Source organism: Erpetoichthys calabaricus, chromosome 10, assembly GCF_900747795.2.
Source record: "Erpetoichthys calabaricus chromosome 10, fErpCal1.3, whole genome shotgun sequence".
Taxonomy (NCBI): Eukaryota; Metazoa; Chordata; class Cladistia; order Polypteriformes; family Polypteridae; genus Erpetoichthys; species Erpetoichthys calabaricus.
Genome location: NC_041403.2, coordinates 61,044,578 through 61,062,002, shown reverse-complemented (window position 1 = coordinate 61,062,002; position 17,425 = coordinate 61,044,578). Strand labels below are relative to the sequence as shown.

Below are 17,425 nucleotides of genomic sequence, written 5' to 3'. Positions count from 1 at the left end.
GAAGTGAATTAGGCAAGGTTAACAATATTATAGATTATGTTTTGTATGCTACCTCGTTTATAATGTGTACTGCGAAGTTATACAGTATGTGTATTCTGTATGTTATAGTTCCATACAATACCTCAGTCTTTTCATTCTTTTTGAAGGTGCTAAGATTTTTGGTTTTACAGTACTGCAGTGTACAAAATTATCATATTACATATATTAGATTAAGATTATAAAGACTGCTTTGTTACTACTAAAAATCTACAAACATTATAGAGAAAGATATAGTATTTTTCTGTTTTGAAAGCCTCTACAAAAATATTATAAAAGTGATTTTCTACAACAAGTCAGTTATTAAATAATCACAGGTAACCAACATACAGCACCAAAGCATAGTTATTGTTATAAATGATGCAGTAAATTAAAGAGCCCAGTATATGTGCATTTGTATATTTTACTAAATTATGTGATTAATTTAGTCTTAGACAAATTTATTCAATGGAGTCTCTTTCATAGGTACCCTATCAATAAGAAAAACAAAATGAACTTGGAGATTTAAAGTTGCTTTGACCAAAAGTCATGTACGTCATAATTAAATTATCATCATTTAACTTTCAAAATAACAAAACATTACACAACTTATACAGTATAAAAATATAATTTAATTTCAGTATCATACAGCCATGGACAGAGGTGACAGGTGGCGCAGTGGTAGCACTACTGTCTTGCAGTAAGGAGACCAGTGTCTCAAGTCCTGCATGGGGTCTGTGTGGGTTACTTTTAGATGCTCCGGTTTCATCCCACTGTCCACAGACATGCAGGTTAGTTGAACTGGTGATGCTAAATTGACCCTAATGTGTGTTTGGTGTATGTGTGTTCGCCCTGCAATGGACAGGCACCCTTTTCAGGGTTTGTTCCAACCCTATGCTAGCTACATAGGCTCCAGCACTCCCTGCAACCCTTGTATGGCTTACGCGGGTTAGAAAATGACATGACATGACAGCTATGGACATTTTATTTCCCTTCAGTTTTAGTTGTGCTTTCATGAACTGCGAAAAGCACCTACTGTCATCGTCATAAATATAAATGAATGGATAAACACTGACACCATGAATATATATGTAGTTCATAGGATTCCATTGTGCCTGCTGTACATGATTTAATTAAAGTACATAACTCAAATGATTTTTTTATACTAGACTTAATACATGGCAAAATGAGATTATTCAATTTTTTATTAATCTCATAATCTGTAAGGAACGTAAAGCAGTTTTTGTTTTTTCAATGTGAAAAAATATATTTCATCAGGACAGTCTAAATTTTAAAAGTGATAAAGATCTTTTGAAATTCTGTTTGCGAAATGTGTTTATTATTGAAAGCACTTGCAGATGATATGTCTGATATACATTCCTCTACATGAGACAAATTATAATAATAGTCTTTATAGTAATACACAGTGGTAGTGCTACTGCTTTGCAGTAAGGAGACTGTGGGAAGATTGTGGGTTAGCTTCCCGGTTCCTCCCTGTGTGGATAGCACTTTGAGTACTGAGAAAAGTGCTATATAAATGTAATGAAGTATTATTATTATTAATATATCATTACTTCAAAAGTATCTATAGATAGCATTGATGCAGAAGTAATGCAGGATATACACTTTCCTGTTATTTTCACCTATACAGTACCTGAGTTCATATTTAGCAATTTTATGAATAAGGTAAAAATAAAATAAATAATTTTTGTGAGTAATCCAAATGGTTTGAGTGTTTTAACCAGTTACAGGTTCACTTTGTCTCGAAGATATCCAAGAGGAGCATGCATATTTAAATGTTCAAAGAGAAAGTCATCTGATATTGCTGCCTCTACTGCTAGCTCTAACTACTAAACACTACAATACAAAAATATATTTTGCACAAAAATATATTGAAACCAAAAATAATACTATTTAATAATACTCTAGTTAGGACTGAATCATCAGTGACTGTAACATGATCAGTAATTAGTCTTCTTAAAGCAGTAAACTCATTGATGTTATGTATTAATTCAAGGGCATTGACCATTTCATGCCTAAGCTGACAGAATACCACCGATCAAATTAGATGTTACAGTACATGTCTGAACCTTCAAAACCTTGAAAATAAAATATGATGACGTTAAATTAAGGAGCAGCAACCCTTTTTTAGTATCATGAAACACTGACTATTTTAGTATCCTGCTTTGTTTTAATTGCTCAGAGACTTTTACATACACTGTCATAAACTGCATACATTCTATATATAAGTAGGAGAAGTGAATATGTTGAGGAGGGAGCCCCCACTGGTTCAAAAATAACTGATCTTTTGATTTCAAGTTCATTTATCAGTTATACTGTATAGGAAAGAAATATGGTCTCAGAGGGAATGTGGTGTCTCTTCCAGGGCTGGTTTCTGCCCTAACGTATTATGGCACCCCAGAACCCTGCAAAGGAATTGGTGGCTGTAGATGGCAGATGTACAGTTAACATCACAATCTAACCTTTAATATAAAGGCTGTTAAATATATTAAAATTAAATGCCCAGTCTTAATGAAACCAGTTTTTGCTCTATATCCACTACAGTGTAAGAATTTTATGTTTGCACCAAAAAATAAGGACCTTTATTACTGATTTTCTTCCATAAATGTGAAAATAAATGTTTTTTCAAGGTAATAACTGACAAAAAGCAACATTTTCCAGGTCTGGATATTCCTTTATGATGTCACTATATAACTATATGGATCAATAAAATACTGAAAAGAACAGTAAATAAAATCAAAAGCATTAAGCCAGCCAGTCTGTACCAAATATGCCACATCCTCTCACCTATTGCCTCTTCAGGTGTCCAGTAACCTGAGGAATCACATTTCCTTGGTGAAGTAGCATAGTATGCATACTGAAGAAATGCTCCATTTTCATTGCATTGTTCGCACAAACTTCCCACCTCTCTAGGAGAGAAAGAAATTGAGCTTAACTGCACTTTACTTCCACCTAACTGCACAATAATTACCAAACAGATAGTAAACACAGAAAAGCATACTATACTTTTTGCACAATAAATAGGTTTCTAAAAAAGTCCCTGTTTACATTTTAAAAATGAACTTATAACATGTCAGCCGGCACCAGACAGCATCTGTTAAAATGTTAAATGGGACATAAAATATAAAATCGCCTTTATTGTTGTTCTTCTTCTTTTCCGGTTTGAAGCATAATAGGTGTTTACCTCTTGAATTAGCTTTAAAAGTTCCTTTAATGCTACTCACCAATTCCCCTTCTATAATCCAGCTTTCAACAATTCCTAATCACAGAATTAAACACTCCTTTGAATGGTTCAGTTAAAAGGATACCTTTGTTTTGTCTCCCGTGTTTTCAACGGGAGTAACATGGCAGCTCATTTTCCATGTTTTTGAAATTAGACTCTTCTTTAGAGCGCTTTGCCAATTTGAGTTAAAAGGTAGACGCTTCACTTAGATGCAAGCTGACAGAAGGGGATATAATTCAAGTCCTTTGTAAGTTGCGAAAGACTGCTGCATATGCCTTGAGTTAATTGCTGAGATGGAATGGCCAGGTTTCAGAAGTTTATCTGTCTGTAGACTGAATCAAATTTGCAAAAAAAACTTTCTATGACTTAATTTTGCTGGCAATTTCATTTTCTGCACCTGATAATAGTCACGAAACAAGAAACAGATTAATTCTGCAGCAGGATACACTTGCTGATGTCAAAATAACAACTTGAGGCAATTCTCCAGGGGACTTGGACAGCAATAAACCAATTCTCAGATATCCATGCGGAAGACATGTAATATCAAAGTGTTGTCAGAATTTGACTTGGCTACAAAGAGAAGAAAACTCTCAGTAATTTCTCATGGCTAGATTTTTACTTATCTGTAGGAATGTCTCATACCTTTCATATGATGTTCCACTCACAGATGGAAGCCAGTAAATAGACACAGATTCTTCTGTTTGTCCAATCACCACGGGAGCAATGGGAACTGGAGCAGGTTTTTTATTGTGGACCCACATCTGATATACCAGGTCTACATAACAATGCATTCGGGCCACTTGGTTGGGAGTAAAGCTGTTAGTGCAGTCATCATCTGTAAAAAGATGTCAATATTACTATTGGATTATTACCTTGGCACAGACTATGCATGGAGTCTTCAAAATGATTCTGAAGTGGGTCATAAACTAATACTGCTAGGCCAGAAGTTTCATAATCCTGGCTTTAGGTCAAGATTCCAACAGGGGTTGGTTGATATTTTCTGCAGGAGTACCACTGGGACATAAAAGGAAGTAATTCAATCAAGAGGAAATAAACAAAAGACAATATGATATATGCATATATTGTATGCAGTGGTGTAATCAGACTCCGGGCAAATTTTAAAGTTAAGAGCTTCACATTTTAAATGTAGCTAACCATTTAAATGTCAAATGGTAATGTTAATTTCAAGGCTACTCATCGATGAGGAATTGATTGCCACCCTGACTTAACAAAAAATACTACATGGAGGCCCCTTAAGAAGCAAAGTTATTTTATTTTTATATGGATCGTAATCTAAAAAGGTTTACTGAGATCAAAACATTACCATCAGTCTTTCCATTGAGCTCATGGAGAAACACAGAAAAAGGTTTGCATATGATGTTTATTGATTTGGAGAAGGTTCATGATAGAGTATCAAGTCATGAGGTCTGGAGTTAGATGAAGGAGAAAGGAGTACCAGAGACGTATGTGAGGATTGTCCCGAATATGTATGAAGGAGTTAGGACTTGGATTAAAAGTGGCGTTGTGGTAACAGACAAGATCCCAGTTACAGTAGGTCTGCACCAGGGATCTTCTTTAAGCCCTTACCTCTTTGATTTGGTTATTGGTGTGTAGAGCCATGGGATAACAATCCAATGCTCCTGATGCATGCTTTTTCCTGACATTATGTTGTGTAAAACCAGAAAGGAAAAAGTGGAGAGGAAGTTGGAAGAATGGAGAAGAGCCTTGGAAGATAGAGTATTGAAGATTAATAGGAAGAATATTGAATATTTGAAGTTTAATAATGATCAGGATTCAGAGTTAGCCTGCAGGGAGAGCTATTGAAAATAATGATTATATTTAAATATCTAGGATCAGAAGCAGCCCAAGATGGAGAATTAGGTGCAAAGATAAAACATAGAGTTTAGTGTGGATGGAACAATTGTAAGAAGGTATTGGGAGTATTGTGCGATCAAAGAATAAGGCAAAGGTTAAAGGTAAGGTTTTTAAGACAGTATTAAGACCAGAAATGATGTATGGAGCTGAGACATGGGCAGTAAAGGGAATGCAGGAGAAGACGCTGTATGTGGCAGAAATGAGAATGCTTGAGATTGATGTGTGGATTTACAAAAAATGACAAAATAAGAAATGAGGCAATCAGAGATAAAACAAAAGTGGGAGAGGAATCTAAGAAAGTATGGGAAAGCAGGTGATATGGACATATGATAAAGAGAGACAATGAGTAAGTGGGCAAAAAGTGATGGAAAAGGAAGTTCAATGGAAAGAGAAAGGGAGGTGGATACATACAGTAAAAGAATATTTGAAGGAAGAAGGTTTGATACGTTTTTTGGCTTTTTGTGTTTTAAAAGAATGTAGGATAGAAGGCTGAAATACTTATGGGGTTGTGACATCTAGCATGCCTAAAGCACCAGACCAGCAAGGAGCTTATGATATACATGCATTAAAGTTCTGTGCATGGCTGCTACAGCCCTGTGATGTCATGCTGGCCCTGCAAAGCATTATGGGGCACTGGAAAAAGTTCACCTTAGCCAGCCACAGGGTGAATCTACAGGAAAATATCTGATGAACAAGGTTACCAGTGAATACAGTATATTTGCTGTGAACAGAGCTTGGGCAAAATTCGCCAATCAACACTAATAAGGAACTCTGCAAAAGATGAGAAACGTGCATGTGATCCTGCTTTAATTGTTGAATCAGACCTTCTTGCCCTGATAATGATAATATGGCACTTTTCTGTACAGCTGATTGTATGTGTGAATTTACACCAGCATTAAAAATCAAGCAATGTGCTGCTTTTCTATACTTTTTGAGTTTTATTTCCTGTACTGCTTATTTTATGGGATTTCTTTGTGAGCTGATATCTGTGTATATAAGGAAAAGGACTTTTTTCATGTAACAAGTGCCTCCCGTTACCATCCATTTGAATACAGTAAATAGGCTCAAAAAATGATTTTGAACATGATACCTGTGTAGCTCATGTAGTTATTAAAGGGTGTTCCCTCGTATTGAATTGGACCACAGGTATCATTGACTGGATCTGGATCTCGGCACACTTTGGATTTGGGTGTTGGTGCTGTATCAGCACAGAAGTCGCCAGTTTCCAAAGACGGCACCATTTCTCGACAAGGGTCATCACAGGAATCTCTCTCGCTGACTCCTTTAAACACATGATATAATCCCAGAATATGTCCAAGCTCATGAATCATAGTATGTGTATGTCCGACTATTCCAAAATATGATGGGTTTAGTACCATTCCCCCTGTAAAGGTTAAAAGAAAAAGAAGCACAGCTACATTACAAAAATGGAAACTGTATACAAATAACTTAATGTTCTAAACTGTTAAGATATGATGAATTACCAAAAGGAAAGAACAAAAATAAAAATAAAAAAATCTGTGCTTGATTTTGGATTTGCTGAGTTATCACTGATGACAAAATTTACTGTACTTCACATTTCCCTTTTACAACTAACAAATAATAGAACAGAAAGCAAAGAGTTAAAGTCTTACAACTGTTAATTTCAATTTACATTGTTTATATGACTAAAAATCTTGACTACACCAAAAACCTTTAGTCTATCAGTGCTGGGTTCAGATGATCCTGAGCAGTGGATCAGGATCAAAGCATTGGCTTTGGAGTTCGAATGAAGGAAGGAAGGAAGGAAGGAAGGAAGGAAGGAAGGAAGGAAGGAAGGAAGGAAGGAAGGAAGGAAGGAAGGAAGGAAGGAAGGAAGGAAGTGCTTATTGTGATACTGTGTCACTTGACCTGGTAGACAGGGATCATCAATCAAGGATCTTTCATAGTCATTCTAACATCCATAGGCAGATACAAAATTAGGTACTCGGGTTCCGGTAATTAAACAATTAAACAGAGTCCACAATAACCCCATAAAAAATACATAATAAAAAGTAGCCCCTTAACCCCATAGACTTTATGATAAAGGTCAGTCAGTCAGTCAATCATCATCCAACCCCTATATCCTAACACAGGGTCACGGGGGTCTGCTGGAGCCAATCCCAGCCAACACAGGGAGCAAGGCAGGAACAAATCCCCAGACAGGGCGCCAGCCCACCGCAGTGTGATAAAGGTTTCACAGATAAATGTATGCCCTGTAATTAACAGCAAATAAAAAAGGCAGTAGCAATAGTTTAGTACATGAGACTACTAAAACAAAACCATGTCCCGTGGTATCAAGGAAGCAAAAAAGTAGTACAGCAAGAAAATATCTGGACATTTTAGCAACACTAGAGATGCACAGTCTCTCTGGCGTGGCATCCAAACCCTCAATAATTACAAACCCCCACCACAGACCTGTGAAGGTGGCATCACACTGCTTAACTGCCTAAATGACTTCTTTGGCAGGTTCAAGACACAAAAGAGCATACCGGCACAGAAAACCATTCCTCCCTAGGGTAGGCAGGCCATATGTCTGGCCACAGCCAACTTGAAGAGAACCCTCTCTAGGATCAACCCATGGAAGGCAGTCGGACCAAACAACATACCTGATCATTCTTTGAAGGATTGTGTTGAGGAGCTGAAGGATGTCCTTGCTGACATCTTCAACATCTCCCTGGACCAAGCTGTTGTTCCCACATGTTTTAAAGTCACAACCATAATTCCTGTCCCTAAGAAGCCCCTCCCATCTAGCTATAATGACTATCAGCTTGTAGCACCGACTTCTACCATCATGAAATGTTTTGAGCAGCTGGTTATGCAGAGCATTAAGTCCATTCTTCCCTCCTCCCATGACCCGTTTCAGTTTGCATATAGGTCAAACAGGTCCATAGAGGATGCCATTTCTGCTGCTCTCCATCCAGCCCTCACCCACCTGGACTCAAAGAACTCCTATGTACAAATGCTGTTCTTAGATTTTAGTCCAGCATTCAACACAATCATTCCCCAGCATCTAATACAAAAACTCAGCCATTTGGGACTCAAGACCTCTCTCTGCAACTGGGTGTTGGACTTTCTTACAGGGAGGCCACAAAATATGCGGTCGGCAATATCACCTCTAAGACCATCACATTGAGCACAGGGGCCCCATAAGGGTTTGTGCTCAGCCTGTTGCTCTTTACCCTGCAGACCCACAACTGTGTACCAATCTACAGTTCCAATCACATTGTCAAGTTTGCAGATGATACAACCGTGGTCGACCTCATCACCAACAATGACGAAGCCAACTACCGGAACGAGGTGAGCCAACTGGTCCAGTGGTGTAAAGACAATAATCTGTTCCTGAACGTGGGAAAGACCAAAGAGATTGTGGTCGATTTCAGGAGAGGTCATTCACAGTACCCCCCACTGACCATCGATGGTGCAGCTGTGGAACGGGTGAGTAGCACCAAGTTCCTGGGGATGTACATCCTGGTTAGATAACACCACATCACTGGCCAAGAAAGCTCATACCCGCCTCTACTTTCTACGCAAACTGAGGAGAGCACAAGTTAACCATACCACCACCAACCCATCCCCATCATGTGCTCTTTCTACCGGGGCACAATTGAGAGCATCCTCACCAGCTGCATCTCTGTGTGGTATGGAGGCTGCATTGCCTCCTGTAGGAAGTCCCTGAAACGCATAGTGGATGCGGCCAGTTAGATCATTGGAGCCCCACTGCCCTCCCTCAAGGACATTTTCCAAACCCGTCTCACCCGTAGAACCATCAGCATTGCTGGTGACTCCTCCCACCCCTTACACTCCCTTTTTAGCCTCCTCCCCTCAGGGAAAAGGTACCGGAGCCTCTGGGCCCGCTCCACAAGACTGTCTAACAGCTTCATCCACCAAGCTGTCAGGATGCTGAACTCCACTACCTTCCCCCCTTGCCCCCTGCCCCTGGACCGTAACAAGAGTCACTATCTACCAAGTACCTTACCACAGCTGGTATTATATAAAGACTCAATATTACATCTGCTGCTAACTGTCTGTCTTTTTGAACATCTCATAAGCTACTCTATAATGCACCTTCTCATTTTTTACTGTAATTGGCTTTTGCACTACTGACTATTGAACATTGTACACAGGTCTACTTTACAAGTTGTAATGTTATTTATCTTATATGTTATACTTTTCTTTTTTTATATTATATTTTATTGTACTACGAAGGTGAGAGAGAAACAGTATTTCGATTCTCCTGTATGTTCTGCACATATAGAGAATTGACAGTAAAAGGCTATTTGATTTGATTTGGTTTGATTAGTCTAAAAGAATCCCTGAAGAAGCTGTTCCTTAACCTGGCAGTGGTAGCCCATAAGCTGCGCCATCTCCTGCTTGACATGAGTGGGGCAAACAGTCCATGTGTAGGATGAATGACATCTTCCATAATGGAGGAGGCTTTACTTTTGCACCTGCTGATGTAAATGTCCTCGATACTAGGTAGGTTGCTGCCAATGATCTGTTGTGCACTCTTAACCACACACTACAGTGCTGTCCTGTCTGCGCCTGAGCAACTGCTGTACCATGCTGTAACACAGGAGGTAAGGATGCTCTCTACCAAAAACTAGATCCAAAATAAATAAACTTTTTTTCTTGAATTATATGTGTAATCTTATGGTATATTACTTTTGGAAGTGAGTTTTATTTTATGTAAATATTTTTCAGCCATAAACTGTGGAATGCCTTAATTGCTGTACCTGTTTCTGTTGTACTATATAATGAATACAATGTACAAAATTAAATTATTTTTGATATGAAACAGGGACATAAAAATAGTATAAAGGGGAGAACTGGCCTCAAAGCAAACAAATACCGACCAGGACTTCACTGATTTCCCTCAGAAATAGCCATCAGGACACAACCCTGGCTGTCTTGACCCAAATACAAAAGGCAATCTTCAAGGTAATTATCTTAAGGGAGAAAACAATTAGAGTAGTCACAGGGGTGCAGTTTAATACTCAAATAAATGAAGAATGGCCTCTTTGTTATGAAAGTAACCAATGTCACTAGAAAAGGGAGAAGTTGAAAACCAAAACAATTCCTAAGATTTAATAAATTTGTTTTCTCACTGAAGCCCGCTTCTTTTATTTATGACAAATAAGGTGGCAGCTGTGACTTTGCGTGTTGTGGAAAACACCACATGCACATGCCTATCCCTAGAAATAACACAGTATCCTAGCAGTGACTATTCAGAGACCCAATGTCAGTAATGTCATCAATAGAAATGATAATGTGGCAAAATGTACATGAATTACTGGCCTGAAGAACAGTGGTCATTTTTGAACATCTCCTTAAAATACTTCATCACCTCTCCTTATTTGATACCATGCACTCTGACCCCCCCTTTAGACACAAAGTATGAAAGCACGGATTACCAGACAAAACCTGTCTTTTGGTTGATAAGTGCCATTTGCAAAGATTGTGACTGGTGTCGGCACTCTTAACAGTAATACTTTGGCAAAGAAATACAGCTGCCCTTACAGGATCAGCTGAAAGCTGGTTTGGAACATTTAAAAGATCGAGCCCCAGCCAACCTAATGCCTCACTCTCCTGTCCTCTCTCCCTCAGACTGCCTCTTCTCCAGTCTCTGCCACCGAGCTGTTGAACTCAGTTGGTGAGGAGGACTTTGTGTTCTTTTGACCTGGACATGGGAGCTGAAGCGCCATGTTTGACAGCCACTTCCGGTGTGCTTTTCTGCTGTTGACAAACCCTGTCTGGAAAAAGTCTTGTGTTTGTACCTGCCAGTTTAGCAATAAAGACATTTTTCCTTGGAAACCTGTTCCCCTTTTCTAGTCTTCTGTGCAACTTTTTGACCCAAGCTTGACAAGTGGTACCAGGAATGGGGTGTTGCACAGATGGATCCTTTGAATGTTTCCCTTCCAGCAGACCCGGAGGATGTGCTGGCTTCACCCACTGCCCTTCCCAGGGACATGCTTGTGAAGGTGGCCCCTTTGGAGGACCCAGAGAGTTTCTTCTTCTGCTTTGAGCAGACAGCCACGTTGATGTGCTGGTACAGACGAAACTGGGCTGCCATTGTCGCCCTTTTTTTGTCAGGAAATGCCCTGCAGGTTATGCAAAGCCTCCCTCTTGAGGGGCTTGATGATTATGATTTCTTGAAGCAGCATGCTCTAGAAACAAACAAACTCTTACCCATCCCCATTGCAGGATCAGCTGCTGGCTTGTGGGCTTTCTGTGTGACATGCTTATCGCACGAGGTTTAGAACATTTAAAAGATCGAGCCCTGACCAACCTAATGGCTCACTCTCCTGTCCTCGATCAATCAGACTTCCCCTGCTCCAGTTGCTGCCTCTGAGCCATTGAACCCACTTAATGAGGAGGACTTTGTGTTCTTTTGACATAGAGACGGGAGCTGAAGCGTCACGTTTGACAGCTGCTTCATGTGTGCTTTTCTGCTGTTGACAAACCCTGTCTGGAAAAAGTCTTGTGTTTGTACCTGCCAGTTCAGCAATAAAGACATTATTCCTTGGAAACCTGTTCCCCTTTTCTAGTTTCATGTGCAACTTAGTGACCAAAGCTTGACAATATCTCTTGGCTAAAAAAAGTTTAATTATGGGTCTTGCAACGCCTTTCCTGGAAGAAATGCATGCTATTATCATTCAGCATCTCATGTTCAGAAGCTGCTTGAATTATAATGATGGCAGTGAACACAGTACAATTAAGGGCAAACAGCACCCTTCCTTTTTTCATCTCTGGAAATTTTTGCTGTCTAACTGAAACTGAAAGGTGAGTGAAATGGGCCACAACACACAACTATTAGATAGGTGTTAAATTTAAGAATGATAGAAAAACTAGACTAAAATGCCGACTTGTAATTGCCAAGTGGGAAAAGCAAATCACTGACTGACTTGCTTTGTAGAACACACATCACATAACATGTAACTGACAAAAACCTGTCCTAAAAACATTAAGCACAACAGCAGGAACCAACACTGAGTCACCAGTCCATTGCTCAGGTTGCTTACTCTTGTAGGGCTAGCTTACGGTTACAAGACAAATTTACCTTCCTCTTCATTGGATGTGGGAGGAAACTGGTGTAGCCAGAAAAATCTTGCATATACATATGAAGAAAATGCGAACCACAGGCAGTCAAGTGCCAGAACTTGCTCCACCATGTGACCCACATTATAGTTGCATACAACATCTTTTTTCATTGCTTGCATTAAGCATCCAATTATCAAGCCAATGAATAAAAAAATAATAATAATATTATACGCTATCCTTTTCTAGTAAATATCATTCAATTCCACTTTATAGTAAAGTTACAGTATAGCTGTTTATACATCTGTTGAAATAAGGTTGATTCCTGGTGAGAAATGTATTTTATTTCATGAACCTTCCTAGTCCAGAGAGCAGGTGACTATCCCAGCAACATCAGATATAAGAAATGAACCAATTTTATGCAGGAATGCAGTTAGTTACAATGCACAGTTATGCACACTCCCAGAATCACTCACTACTGGACCATTTTAGAAAAAAATCCATGTGGATATGGGGAGAATAAGCAAACTCCACACAAACGGAAATCATGTGAAGAAACAGTTATTAACATTTTCACTGTAAAAATGAATCTAAATGTTCCAATTTCATTAATATTGTGATAAGCAATCCAACACTAAACCAACACTGTCTGCTAAAATAGTAAACCTACTTTGTATTGAGCATTATCTTCATTTGAGCACTTTCTACACTTTGAAATCACTTTGTCATTCACTTGGTCAGGCATTAGTGTTTTAGTATCGTGTTGGTGGCGGCCCGGTGGCGCAGTGATAGCACTGCTGCCTCGCAGTAAGGAGACCTGGGTTCGCTTCCCGGGTCCTCCCTGCGTGGAGTTTGCATGTTCTCCCCGTGTCTGCATGGGTTTCCTCTAGGTGCTCCGGTTTCCGTCTAAAGACATGCAGGTTAGGTGCATTGGCAATCCTAAATTGTCCCTAGTGGGTGTGTGTGTGTACCCTGTGGTGGGCTGGCGCCCTGCCAGGGGTTTGTTTCCTGACTTGTGCCCTGTGTTAGCTGGGATTGGCTCCAGCAGACCCCCATGACCCTGTAGTTAGGATATAATGGATGGATGGATAGCCTGTTGGTGTTACTACAAAGCAACACCTTTATGCTTGCCACAAAACAGCATCAATATGCTGCCTGCCCCAGTCATTACTGAAAATATAGCAGCACTAACACTCTTAGATTAGATTTTTTTCCAACATCCTCATCCTCTAAGCACAAAAAATCATTGGTAACTGGAATTAGCCAAGTCATGCAATATTCTCCCCATTCTCTGTGGGTCTAGTGTTTAGTTTCTTAGTGCAATAAAGCCATACTTCCACCTAACATATACTGCTAGTTAAGACTGGATTATTGCAGTTTAATTGTACATTTATGTGTACTTAACTAATAGTGAACCTTTTAATGATCTGCCTTCACGAAAGCCTACATTAGTCAGGAATATGAATGCAAGAGGCTGTCAAAAGGGCATCACTGGGATGTCTCTACATGTTTATTCCAGCATCTGTTAACTTCTCATTTGTTCATGCTTGCTTTGTCCAAATAGGGTCGTCTATCCCAGCTGCATCAGAAGATAGGCAAAGACCAACCCTGGATGTGGCACAGGCAAGTCGTGCATTTGGAATCACCAATTCATCTAACATAAACACCTTGAGTATAGCGGAGAAAAGCTCATATACATACAGTGAGATTATGCAAACTCCACACTGTGGCTGAGACCATAATTCAAACACTTGTCTCCTGGAGCTATGAAACTGTGGTGCTAACCATTGCACCAACATTCTGACCTTATTCCAATTTGTCCCATGATCTTTGGAAAATTAGCTAATAGTGGGTTAGTAGTTAAAATTGACTCTCTCACCTCATACTGGAACATATGTTTGACTGAATTTGAATATATGTTTAGTTTGCAGGACAATGTATTAAGATTAATTCAGTATCAAGTTCCTAGGTTTGTGTCATAGAGCATTAGCCAGCACTGATGTTTCTCAACTATTGCTTTATTCATACTTGAGGGACCCAGTGTTTGCCAAAAAACAACACCAGGATACTTTCACCACCAGTCTGCATTGCTGAAATATAGCTGCATGAACACTTTGACTTATTGATTTCTTCCCTCATCCTGATCCTCTAATCACAACAAAATTATCAGTAGCTGGAATAACTGAAGCCAAGCAATGTGGTCTGTGGGTAGCCTTTGGTTTTGTAGTACAATGAAGACATACTTTCTAGAGTTTTGTTGAAAAGAGTCTGAGTCACCAGTAAACCCAGCTAGTTATGATTGGATTTTTGCATCATTCTGATCTATTTTGGTGTCATTTTTGGAAATGCTAGTACTGTTATTTCAATTATTATTTATGTTTGTCATTATTTTTGTGTTGTGATTGCATTGCCATTTTGTTTGCTGTTCTTCTGTGAGCACCTCAATTTTTGCGTGCTGCCATACTATTTATTGCAAGTTCCCCCTGGTTGACAAGCCACATGGTTGCGACCTGTGATCACACATTCCCCTATAAAAGATGGTGGCACACTCTTGAGGGTATTGAAAATATGTCACCAATGAAAAAGCATTCAGGATACTAATGCTAGGATTACTATGGAAAGAGTAGGAGATCAGCATTAAGATTATGGCCTTTCTGGTGGTTTTCATTTGGACTTCAAGTTTAACCTGAAGAACTAAATCTGCTTGGATTTCTTCCTAATAAAGGACTATTCTCTTGTCACTTCCTGGTCAAAATGTAATTTCACTCAAAGTCTGTTGGCTTAACACCGCTCTGCTGTTTTCATAACACTATTAATGACAAGGCTTAACAAGACAATAGGGCCACTATTACTGGTTGCATTTTTGTTGGTAATGAATTCATAATACATGCCAGAGACTATCAAGTATAAAAACTCCAATGCACCATAACGGCTCTTGTACACTACTATGATGTATGCTAAGTGTAATTAAATAATCAGCCTTGCCATTTCTACCTCTGAATTGCAGACACAGTCTCTTTGTTCCAGTCTATCTGCCTTGATTTTTACTATGTGCCTATACTCTGTGACACTGTCACTGACTGGGCAGTGAATGTCTGCATGTGAGAAGGACAGTTGAACCTAACATGGTGGCCAGCAAGTGTATGTTATGGTTGGTCAGAAAAATACAGTTTAGGGTTGATAATCAACCTAACCACATGATTTTGTACTTTGTGAAAAAAGTACAATATATTAAAAGAGAAATGCAAGCTTGTTTTTCCTCCAAAACCTGTTCTGCATATAAGTCAAGGATTACATGGTAATTACTTATGAAAAATAGGCTTTGCTGTAATTATTTACAGTAAGAAAGTGTACAGTTTGAAATATAATAATACAAAGGGTTTTGCTAGGCTTATAAATAGCAAAAAGGAACTTTAGTTTTTAAATAAATCTTCATTGTTATGGAGGTACTATGTCTAGGAGTGGACCAAAGCCAAACATGCATTTGGATCAGGCTGAGTGTTCATTAGTGAAAATGTTGGATAGATGGATGCAGAACAAAAATGTAGCAGACCCTAAGCAGTGTGAGATCTGTTCACAGTGGCAGAAAAAAACAATGTATTTGGAAGTATTGCAACCTCGCTCACCCTCCATTGAAGGCCAAAATACACATCTCTTACATTGTTTTGATTTGAAGCTAATATAACACAGAAAGATACATTTATAGGCAAAGCATATGATTTTTTTTTACTGCAAAGGACATTCTTTTATTTGTAACCTGATGTGAACTTAAACTTTGTGAGAATTTTAAATCCCAGAAATGATCATCAAAAGTAAAAGACTGAGCGGGATTCATTTAGTCATGTTGGGTAGACTTGCAAATGTCATTATATATATATGCAATTTATTCAACAAATGTGCCGTAATACATGGTTTACTTCATACTGTACAGTATGAGTACTATCCTATATACAGTATTCTCTGTCTTCACTGCTCATTCCAGACATCAGGCATTCTAAACAATGGCTTAGAGGTGCCCCCTGGTGACAATAATCACTATCTCAGTCATTTTAATGTATCATCCCTTTTTTACTAACAAGATACAGTTTCAATTTTTGATCTGCAATACCACAGTAATTGTGCAAATCTGGTCTTTGATTAATCATACACCACCACTAAACTGTTATGTCCTATGAAAAAGCATTGAACAAAGAACATCGCTTAGTTTACACAGCCAAGAAATTTCTGAAGCTTAAAAAGGGCATGAATAAAGTTAGTAATTTTTTTTAATCCACCAGCTGTGCCTGAAGAATTCCAGCAGGCCCTCTGCTTTTAGGCTGTCAATAAACCTATGGACTCTTACCTGTTAGCCCACCATACTAATGAACAAGAGCCAACACTTTCTGTGTCACTGCCAGCATTGAGATGATCTTACAATTTAATTTATCTTTTCGTACATCCCCAGCATTGCTAAACTACACTTTTTCATTTGATCCAACTCAATATCAAAAGATTTTACCACATGCATTTAATTTAAAATCTATTTCCATATATGACCTCCCCGAGCTTTACCTTGCCAGTACGACATTCTTTTGCATAGTTGCCACTGAATTTTCCTATTAATATTTTGACTACTTCTTAAGTTTCCCTCACTTTATTTTTTCATTAACAGTTCTATTTTCCCTTAATACTACTTTTTTCCTTCTCATCTAATTATTTTTATTCAAGTTTGCCATACCACAGTACAGTAATTTTATAACAGCAGTAATTCTATACATACCCCTAACAAATCAAACTTCAAAATATGCTATTTAGTTTGCCTCTTAATTTTGTTTAAATTGAGAGTTGTCTTACACACATTGACATTTTCATGCATTTATTACACAAACATTGTATTGACAAAAAGTACTGCATATATCAAATATCAGAAACAGAGGTTGTCCCTTTCCTGTACTGTGTGCAGAGGACACATAATAATAATAATAATAATAATAATAATAATAATAATAATAATAATACATTTTTATAAATTTAAACATATTACTTATTTGTATTCATTCCTGCAGGTTGTAGTAAGGTAATGTTGTATAGTATATAGTATACTACGTTATACAAGGAAAATCAGCTCCATGATGACAGTGTGTACTTGATCCTGAAAAATACATAACGGGTTCAGTGACGGGGATCAGACAGGGAACACAAGAAAGTGCCACTGCATAATAGCAACACAATCTTGTGAACTTCACTTGACTGTTA

General features: G+C 38.5%; 1 protein-coding gene across 2 annotated transcripts in view; it reads right to left on the bottom strand.

The window, feature by feature from the left end:
• Positions 1-17,425, bottom strand: part of pappa2 (pappalysin 2) — a 240,043-nt gene that overhangs the window by 146,698 nt on the left and 75,920 nt on the right. For both annotated transcript variants that reach the window (XM_028810464.2, XM_051933196.1), the window contains exons 4-6: positions 6,225-6,518; positions 3,902-4,094; positions 2,824-2,945 (exon numbers count right to left, since the gene is read on the bottom strand). In XM_028810464.2, the coding sequence (XP_028666297.1) occupies positions 2,824-2,945; positions 3,902-4,094; positions 6,225-6,518 (609 nt within the window). The remainder of the gene's footprint in view (positions 1-2,823; positions 2,946-3,901; positions 4,095-6,224; positions 6,519-17,425) is intronic.